The 10697-nt window shown below is 38.5% G+C and overlaps 1 protein-coding gene across 1 annotated transcript; it reads left to right on the top strand.

The window, feature by feature from the left end:
• Positions 1-642: 642 nt before the first annotated feature.
• LOC114244817 (uncharacterized) lies at positions 643-5497 on the top strand. The gene is made up of 4 exons (XM_089735140.1): positions 643-1938; positions 2689-2884; positions 3925-4083; positions 5092-5497. The coding sequence occupies exons 1-4, from the start codon at positions 643-645 to the stop codon at positions 5331-5333; spliced, it is 1893 nt and encodes a 630-aa protein (XP_089591266.1). The 3' UTR covers positions 5334-5497.
• Positions 5498-10697: the final 5200 nt, after the last annotated feature.

Below are 10697 nucleotides of genomic sequence, written 5' to 3'. Positions count from 1 at the left end.
TAGATGATATCTTCAAAGTTTCTGGATTCAATACAAGCCCGTCTAACACATAGGCCTTTGAGAGTTTATTGGTAAGCAAAAATATTAAGATGATGGTAATTGCAACATTAGCCATTATTTTTAATAAATTCAAGTACTAAATGGTTATAACCGTTTGAGACCATGAAATATATAGTAAAACCTTGTGTATCGTTTTTATCAAGATGTGATAATTTCAAAAGAACGTATTATGCGGTGTTCACGGGTGCGAATTAAAAAAACAAACACATACTACATTTTTATTTAACACAATAACATTAAAATGTGATTTCCTAACCTCGAACAGAATTGTTACAAAAACAAGATTCAATCAGAATACGAGGAAGCGATTTAATTTCGACAGCATTCACTTCGATAAAAAAAAAAACTTTTCGTAAAGGAGTGTCCTGTCCAATATGTTGATCAACAAACATTTGTAACGTAAATATTTCTTTAACTTCTGCTCTACTGAACTATCTGTATAAACGACCGAAAAAGTAAACACAATGAATGTTTAAGTAACGATTTTTCTGTTGGTTTAAGTAAAATTGTTTTCTGATCCTGTGGGCGAAGCGAACGGTCGTCTGATTTATTGAAAATATGTTGTGGAAAAGATATTTTAACATGTTGAAGATTTGTATTAAAGTTTTCTTGTTGTTATTGGGTATTGGAATTTCAAACTCTTACAATATATCAACTAATGAATTTGACACGGAAAATAGTTCTTGTATGAGTGTACTTAAAAATAATGTATTTCATACAATATTTTTTATTGCCGACAATGATACAGACGAAAAACTGACCGATTGCTTTCTTAAGAAAATTCATCTAAGCCAATCCATATTATTACTACGTGGTTTTGAAGAAAAGCCTCCAAATAAACAAAGAACTACAAATCAACCGAATTTTGTAATGCTAACGAAAGGCTTAAATCAAGACTACCTCAATGATTCTTCATTAAAAGCTTTTTTTAGATCTCACTGGAACTTCGTATTCATTGTGGTAATATCGAATGAAACAAGTACGACATGTGTAGATGGAAAACTTGCAGATGATGGGCTTCTGCGCATACAAAAATTTTTCAACGACCTTTGGCATACATACACCATGATAAATGTCATAATGACATTCCCTGTTTCTTGCCCCAATAAATACGTAATTTATGATGGAAAACAGAAAACTAACGCAAGTTTATATGACAGAACCATCAAGCTTGTTCAACCGAGAAGCTTTACTGAACTATTTCAATACATTAGCGATAGTGGAAAAGAATTATCGGAAGGGTATCCGCTTAGAGCTGGGATGTTTAACAGATTTCCAACTTCTATCACTAAATGTGATAAAATTCACTACTACGTGCCATACGATGAAGACATTACCGATGGATTTTGCGGTTCCGATGGATTGATAATGCAGGATACCTTGAAATATTTTAAATTTAATACTAAGTTTTCCAGGGATAAAAATTGCGATAGATACGGTTATATGAATAGAGTTAAGGGTACAGTAACAGGGAGTCTCGGTTGCGTAATCAATGGCGAAATAGATATTTCTTTTAATTCAAGGTTCATGGTACCGTATACAGATGATCGGTTTAATTATATATATTTTATATCGTACGATTCTCTCTGTGCAGTCTTGTCGATTCCAGAGGCACACCCTCTTTGGTATTATCCGTTTAACGATTTGGAACTAAAGTCGTGGCTGTTAATATTAGCAATTATTTTCATTGCAGCTGTTTTGACTAAAATTTTACAATCATCTAAGAAGGATCTTAAAGAAAAAAATAGTTTCAAAATTTTATTTTACGACTACTTCACTTGCATGCTACTCGGCTTTTCGTTGAGCCGTAAATCAAACCACTGCATTCTACGGGGAGGCTGCCTTTGTGCTTCAATTGTCTTTTTGGCGATTTATCAAGTAAGTTATACATCTAGTTTTAATGTATCAGGACTATTTTTAACTGCTTAGACGCGTGAACCAGCTCACGGCCATTGTTACCGGACTTCATATATATCACCGCGTGAATGCAGCCAACCCTTCTTAAGACATTTGGTCTAAGTCTCAATAGAAAATGTAAATGTCTCTCGCACCCTTTAATCCGAAACGCATTGCTGCTTCGTGGCAGGAACCGACAGGGTGGTGGTTTCTAGGCAGCGGCTTGGCTCTGCCTCTGGCATTGCTGACGTCCATGAGCGACCGTAACCACTCACCATCAGGTGGGCCGTATGCTCGTCTGCCTACACGGGCAATAAAATAAAACCTACCCGTGCGTTATCACCAGACACCTTACCATCAGTAAAGAAAGACATATTAACTGTTTAAGTATGTGAAGAAAACATGCACTTATGTTAAATCACTACATAGTATAAAAAAGTCGCTTTCTCTGCCCCTATATACCTACCTATGCTTAAATCTTTAAAACTACGCAACGGATTTTGATGCATTTTTTTTAATAGATAAGAGTGATTGAAGAGGAAGGTTTATATGTATAATAACATCCATCAAATAGTGGAGAAATCAATAATAAATTACAGTTTCCAAAGCGAAGCGAGGGCGCGGCGGGTCGCTAGTATCTAATAAGTCAAATATCGGTGAACTGAACTTGCTAGGACACTTGTTTTGTGGAGGAACCTCAATGTGATTTCTGACATTTATTCAATATTTAAGGGGCATATCAACTATAGATTCACTACGCTCACCAGATACCCAAAAATAAAAACTCTTCAGGAGTTATATGCCTCGAACAACGTTCTATATACTTCAGCGTCAGTCAGAGATCTCTTAAGGCCACTAGAAAATCCGAACAACACTATGCAAGCAGCGTTTTTGAAGAAAACGAAACTTCATCTGCCGACAGATATTGGTAGGTTGATTCAAGCTATGTATCGTAGTATCCCGGTGATGGTCACGGGGCGACCTAAGGGGGTTGAGGCTGCGCCGCACGCTACCGTCACTCTAGCGCGCTGGCACCAGGAGGACGGGACGACGCGTCGGTTTTTCGCCGTCGCTGTCGTCGCCGAACATACTGTGGAGGAGCAACCCGGTCGGCGGTGTATCGCGTTCCGACCCGGCAGGCTGGTTCTGGCACAGCGGGGTATCCCGGAACACCGGCGGCATCGCCTGGGCGGCCTGGCAGGGCCGCCGTACCGCGGAGACCGACGTCGTCTGTCGTCGACTATCGCCTCGACGACCCGTCGGTCAGGCGTCCTCGGGGTGGCGCCGCGTGTCTGGTTGTAGTGTTGACCGCGGGAACCCCCCTACTTTGACCGGGTTCTGACCCCGGACGGAGATCGGACGTCGGGTGTAAGAGTGCAGGGGAGTCGTTTAGTGGGTGGGTCCTAAAATCCTTGGGCCCGCGATCTGCTCTCAACACCTGCAGATCGTTGAGTCTCACATACCCCGCGCGCCCCCCAGTCGCGGGGACCTCGTAGGAGGTTCGGCCCCGGCCCGAAAAAAAAAAAAACTATGTATCGTAGTAAGCTTATGTTTTGTAAATGTATAAGTTTATGGAACTAGATATATTCATCTGAAAATACTGCTCCTAATAGTTGATACTTCGTCAAATAAATACTAGTACTAGTATTTTACAGCTTAAGTTCGATCTCAGTGTGCTTAGTGCGAGTTTTTTACGTTCGCGATAGCGTAAAAGTTAACTCTTATTTGTATGCAGTTGGAACAGCGCCCCTAGCGGCAAACGTAAGCATACGTTCCAATGCTATCGGGAGCGCTAAAAGCTAGCACTAAGCAGACAGATTCTGAAAGTCAAATTTCATACGCTATCTTTACAAACTAAAAGCTTTTTCCACCCATTTAGTGAGTGATCTAGAGTCTGGAAGTTCAGTCTATTAGTAATAGGTTCAAAGAACACCTTTTTATTTCGAAATATTTTTTCTTTTCAAAAAGGTGTAATACTCAAAATTAAGGATAGCGTGACGCTGGGTCGTAAAACTGACGTGATCACTGAAATATCACTGAAATATTTGTCCGACAATGGAACGCCGTTGGTATACCAAGTTGATCAATGTTTCGATTCATATTATTTATCATATATCTCGAAATTCGGTGAGTATTGTTTTTATTTCATTTTACCTTAAATACGTCAATCTATGTAAATTATAAAAAACTATCACTGACCTCTTTGAGGCGGGCCAGACAAATTCCTCTCCATGGCCCAAGATTGCACTCACTTTTTTAACTATTATAGCCATTCAGAGTACCAAAATAACAGCTTAGACTACTTTTGAGCTAGAGTCATGGTCTGGCTGGCCGATCCTTCGGCTGGTCGTAGGACCGTCGAGGCGATTCGCTCGGTCCTTGTGGATTGGGTGAATCGTGACAGAAGACGCCTCACGGCTCACGCAGGTGCTCACTGGGCATGGTTGCTTCGGTGAGTTCCTGCACCGGATCGGAGCCGAGCCGACGGCAGAGTGCAAGAGCATCCGGGTGATAGAAGGCCCGCTATCTTCGACCCACGCTGGCTCTGACCCAGCGGGGTATTTCGTAGGATAACCCATTCTAACCGGCGCCATCTAGGCGGGCTTCGGACAGGCTGCCGACCAAGAGAGCTGGTGGTCGTGGCGCCGACGACCGCCAGCCCGGTGTCCCGAGGGGGAGGGTGACAGGAGAGGTGTGCTCCGCACTAAGCGCTTCACTTTCCCTCCTTTGCCTTTTCATGAGTTCTGTCTCATGCGAGGCTCGGACGTGGGTTGTTGAGCGACAGGAGTTTTTAGTCGGTTCGACTCCGACATACCCCATTCCCAGTGGAGGGTGGGGGAGTCCGGCGATTTTCTCAGAACCAAAAAAAAAAATTGCTTTTGAAGTTTGATCGTAAATCTTCCTTCGTTGAAATTACAATGCTAACCAAGAACACTTTGAATAATAGATCAATTCTCAAGAATTTTGACATTATTTGTCAAGGTCAACAACGGTTTATTTTCCTTTTTTTTTTGTAATATCAGTTTTTCGTAAATATATTTTAGTATTTACAAGGACTAGTATAAGACCTCATTTAAGGCAATATCGTTATCCCCGCCCTGTATTTCTAATAACAAATCGAAGTTTTGTACACAGGATTTCCTTTCACGAAACAACTGCGAATATTTATGCAGCGATTGCTGGAAGCGGGCCTGCCAAACGCGTATTATCGTTGGACAACACAAGCGTTAGGTCGTCCGCAGAAATGGACTGACCAAAAGGTCGAACCTCGAACTTTCTCGAAGATAACAATGCAAGATCAACGCATACCATTCTGTTTGTTGCTCTTTGGATACATTGTGGCTACGATTACGTTTGCTTTCGAGAAATTGAGATGAATTAGATAAATTTAAGTGTAAAACATTTGTCGTCCGAGTATTGGTTACATAGACTAGAGCACTAGATAGACAGCACTTGGTAGGGTAGTAGTTCGAATACTGAAATTCAGTAGTACTTCTTAGGTTCTACGATTTTCGCACGAAAGCTGCCAAGGCAGAAAATTTACTTAGTAGCATTTAGATATAGTATGTTTGTTACGTCAATACAAACGTTTAATTCACGTTTAATTATCTCGGATAATTTACTGGTGGTAGGACCTCTTGTGTGTCGGCGCGGGTAGGTACCACCACCCCGCCTATTTCTGCCATGAAGCAGTAATTGCGTTTCGGTTTGAAGGGTGGAGCAGCCGTTGTAACTGTACTTGAGACCTAAGAACTTATATCTCAAGGTGGGTGGCGCATTTAGGTTGTAGATGCCTATGGCCTCCAGTAACCACTTAACACCAGGTGGGCTGTGAGCTCGTCCACCCATCTAAGCAATAACAAAAAATTAATAACAATAATAATACCCCTAAATCAAGTCTTATAATAAAATATAAAATGATGTTTTTCAAGCGATAGAAGTATTACGATAATTTTAATAATAATAAATCTATAAAAATTATTTAATGCAATATTCATGATCGGAAATTCAGTTTCCAAGGTTCGGTTTCTTAATTTAATTTAGATTTAAAATTTTAAGATTTTACGCAAACATTTTTATGTTAGGTATAGTAAGCGGCACGTAAGTTGGCAAGGTTTTGGTGTAGTGGGGGTAATGTCGCGCATAGTGCACATTGCAACAAAAAAATTGTCACTTTTATTGCCCGCATTTAATTTAATTTAATTTAATTTTTTATTTGTCATAAATTATTTTTAAGCCTGTGTGTTTTGAAGAAAGTTAATGAAAAGCGAGGAATTCGTGAAGTGTATTAGGTGTTATAAATAAAATACAATTAAAAGTTAAGTAGTTTATTTTAAAAAATATACTTAATATTAAAAATTATGTGTCGCCGTCGTCACTATCATTTTCTAATAGTGCTACCCCTTGGATTAAATTTATGGTAGGACCTGAGCTGGTGGAAGGAGTTGGCTCCTCATCGTCGATATAACGACGAGTCGCTGTCGTCACTGGCGTAAATAATAAAACGCTCAGTGACTGAATCGACTATATGGTCATTGGTATTTGGTCCTGGCATTGCAAACAAATTTAAAAGAATAACACTTGTAACAAAAACTAAATTTAAAACAATAATAACAAGTCGTAACAAAAACTGAATATAAACAAAGGGTTCCTACAATTTAGTAGGCGCATGTGTAATCAGGAGCGAACGGAACGTGGACGCGGTGCGGGAGGGGAGGGTCGACTGACTCACCAATCGCGCGCTCGGAACGGTGCTACGTCTTTCCCCGCGTCCCGCTTGACAACCAAAGAGACCTAAAAAACCACTTCTGCGCATCTAACGACTCTTGCCAAGTTACGTGCCGGGGACTATACATATATTTTTTCTCATATATTTCAATGTACATAAAAGTAATATACAAGATTACAATAATGAAAAGTTTAATGGATCAACTTTTTTTTTCTATTCATTGTATGTAATAGTTTATGTTAAATAGAAATATTGTTATATTGAAAGACAATTTAATTTATTAAACATTAAATGAATTTATTATAATCACGAAAATACGTAGTTTGGATTCAAAGTAAAACACGTTTTATATGTAGTATAAAATAATTTATTTACGTTTTTTATAATAGTTTTTTTTTACATTTAAACTAATTATATTTAAAACAACCACCATTGATTTCCTAGTTTAAATGATTTTTAAAAGTTTCTGAGTAGGTACTATTGTTTTAATCACATGTACATGAGCAACATATTAAAGGTACAGTCACCCAAATTGGCTTCTAACCTTGACTTGAGCATTCGTGAGCAGTCATGAACATTATTCACGTTACGCATATTTGAAAAAATGGAATAAACTGAGGAAGATGGATTATTATTATATATGGACAAATATTAAATAATACAAATTTTGAAGATATCTTATCCGAAGAGGCAACGATTACATCTATTATTTTAACTTGATATCTTTGGTAAAGAAATTAACATTATGTTGTTTAATTTATTATCCATTTCTGTTTCAATTAGCTTTGATGCATGCCTGTCGAAACAAATCGACTAATTTCTAGCTGGAACATATAAATTAACATTGAAATGTACTATACTTATCTCAACAACAAATCCCCAACTACCCATTATTTAGGGTTAAATAATAATAACACCAAAACAATTCGTGTTAAAAATACCTTCACCTACTAAATTTGTTGTTAAAGAGAGGGAGAGAGGGAGAGGGAGAGGGAGAGGGAGAGAGAAGGAGGGAGAGAGAGAGAGAGAGAGAGAGGGAGAGGGAGAGGGAGAGGGAGAGAGAAGGAGGGAGAGAGAGAGAGAGAGAGAGAGAGGGAGAGAGAAGGAGAGAGAACTGATGAACTTCGAATGTGGGTAGCGGAATTCTTGAACGTAATTTTTTTTCCTACCTAAGCTAATAGCCTTGAGAGGCTATGTCAGCGTAACCCTAACTTTAGTAGGTGAGCTCACGGGGCTCAACCTGACGATGTTGCTAACACGAACCCTAGCAAGAGCCGTGCTTCGCAGAATCTACCACCGGATCGGAAACGCGACCCACTGAGAAGATCCGGCGAGAAACTCAGAGGGCTGTGTCTGAGAGTTAATTTACTCGTCGAGCCCTTCGTCGCAAGCGACGGGTTCGATGAGAACGGTGACCGGTGCTTGAAGTACCTAAAAGCACCGTTAGTGGATCGGGAGGATCCGAGATGACGTGTTTTGGGCGACGTCGACTGCTTTCCATTCTGTCCGCAGGATCGGGAATGTAGTTACCGGCGGCCACGATGAGAGGGTTCTCATGTCGTGCCGCTTTATCGAAGTGGCGCATGGACGCCGACTGCAGATACTTACTGATGGAGGAATTCTTGAACGACGAAACACATCCGAGTTTATTGAAATTCTAGCGACCCGCCCTAGCTTCGCTTCGGAAACTGTAATTTATTATTAATATCTCCACGATTTAATGGATGTTATTATACATATAAACCTTCCTCTTCAATCACTCTATCTATTAAAAAAACGCATCAAAATCCGTTGCGTAGTTTTAAAGATTTAAGCATAGGTAGGTATATAGGGACAGAGAAAGCGACTTTGTTTTATACTAAGTAGTGATTTGTAGAATTTCAAAGGGGCGTTGTTTAGTCAATATATTTTTTGGTTTGGTTGTTTATATCTCTAAATTAATACCCGTACATAAAATAATATTTCTAAAACATCATAGCTTTTCATTGGCATATAGTTTCTTTAATTATATTCACGTAAAATATTAACAATGTATAACATATTTATTTGAAAAATTATAAGGGTCACATTATATTAAGTTATATGAAGAAGGATTACTTTTACAATTGGTTTCCTTAGTCTCAATACTTAAAGCTACGGACACACTGCGGATGCAAGAGGAACTTTCTGGATATATCGTTAGATTAGACGCGCCTTTATAATGTTTATGTTATCGACGCTTGATATTGCAATGCGTGAACTTTACAGTAGACTAATTTAAAGTTGAAATACCTGAAAAAAATTATATTTTAACGAATCTAGCTGTAGGATTGAAATGATTTTAATAGACCTAGAAATATTTTTTTTTGCGCATCGAATATGGTTATTGCCTATCATTTATGTATAAAGCAGTTATTGTCGCTTAGTCACGTTTGCCTTTCAAGCGTCGTTATGTAATTTAAGTTGCCGATTTCCACAAACTCTTATAAAACTGTAACAGAAGTGTATCTCAAGGTACCTATAACGTAAATTACGTTTTTTTACGTCTATTGGCCAGTCCAGTAACCACTTCATACCAGATCGGCTGCAAGCCCACCCAGCGTCTAAGCAATAAAAAAATAGAATGAATCTTTTTGAAATACACATCAAATACATTATTCATAATACGCATTTACGCTTGTACTTTGTCTTTTATAAGATGTTGACGAGGCCACACCCCATTTGTTGTTAAGTGGTTACTGAAAATCGACAGCATGATTCTAACTATCCGTGTAGCACAGCACTCCCTACCATACCATACCGGTAAAATAATAATATAAAAAATCAATGATTAACAAAACAATAAAGCATATTAACCGATTTTTGGCAGAATCAAACATATTTTTTCTCCTACCTACGCCGAAAGTTCGATTTTCCTCCCGCTCTACAGGGAAGAAAGTCAAACTTTTCCTCCCTGGGTACTGACAAGTGCGCATGCGCGTTAGTGTCTACGTCTGCTCTCACGCACCTAAAATTCTCCGCCATTGTTGTGCTCGGGTAATTTGCAGTATTGTGTTTAGTGTAAAAGTGACATAAACAAAAGGCAATAAAATTTAATAGTGAAGTATTAAACAAAGATGAGTTCATCAGACAGTTCTTATTCAATTAGTAGTAGTTTATTTAAAAAATTAAAAAACAGTTAAATTGTTTTTTATGAGTAAGGGGGGGGGGTCCGCTCCCCCTACCCTCTGCCAGGGCTTCGCCCCTGGACCCCGGCTCGGTACTCCACGAACTTTCGGCCTGGTAGGAGAAAAAATAGTATGTGCACCGCGAGGAAAAAGTAGGACATCTCATCCCGCGTGTTTACTACACCCCGGGAGGAAATGTCCTACTTTTCTCCCTTGGTGCACAATGTACTATAGAGAATTTATTGCTACAGTTTAAAGCTCAATTTAGCATCTCAAAGATTTTCTTGTCATATAGTTAATTTAACGTTAAAAAATTAGAAAACAACAAAGAGTTAATGCTAGTTAAATAAAACAATATTCTTAAAATAAGTGTATAAAATATAAATACTGTGCAAAATAGAATAAAAATGGATCTTGCCACTCTATGACTTTAACACATCACAATTAATGGGACATTAGAAGACAGCATAATTTGCCTTCCGAAATATATTAGTAGTAACAATATATCGACAGTCAGGTCTCGTAGTCAATATTTTTTCAATAATGAGCAATTTAAATGAACGATTTGCTTTGTAACTTTTGGACTATGACGAAAACAACTATTTATCAGATTGTTTCAGTATTCAAACGTCTGAATATTTATACAATTATAAGTGGAATGATATCTTAATTTCACTCAGTGATGCCAGCATCATGATTTTTTTCCTAAATTTAAGGAAAACACAGCGTGTATGGAAACCGAGGCCAAAACCATAATAATTTACTACGGTAGCATAGACAAACTCCAATATCGATTTCCTAAGCTTAACAAAAATACTTTACATTTTAACAAGTTCCATTTTCGTGAACCAGTTGTCTGCATCTTC

The sequence above is a fragment of the Bombyx mandarina genome, chromosome 19 (assembly GCF_030267445.1).
Source record: "Bombyx mandarina strain Sakado chromosome 19, ASM3026744v2".
Taxonomy (NCBI): Eukaryota; Metazoa; Arthropoda; class Insecta; order Lepidoptera; family Bombycidae; genus Bombyx; species Bombyx mandarina.
The sequence above is the reverse complement of the archived record's forward strand: the minus strand, read 5'-3'. Positions and strand labels throughout refer to the sequence as shown.

Bases quoted from the DNA above. Each gene is read 5' to 3' on its own strand.
- LOC114244817 (XM_089735140.1), top strand. From the start codon at position 643: ATGTTGAAGATTTGTATTAAAGTTTTCTTGTTGTTATTGGGTATTGGA. The intron at 2,885-3,924 runs GTAGGTTGATTC...CTTTTCAAAAAG, and splicing joins TCATCTGCCGACAGATATTG to GTGTAATACTCAAAATTAAG. The intron at 4,084-5,091 runs GTGAGTATTGTT...TTTTGTACACAG, and splicing joins ATCATATATCTCGAAATTCG to GATTTCCTTTCACGAAACAA.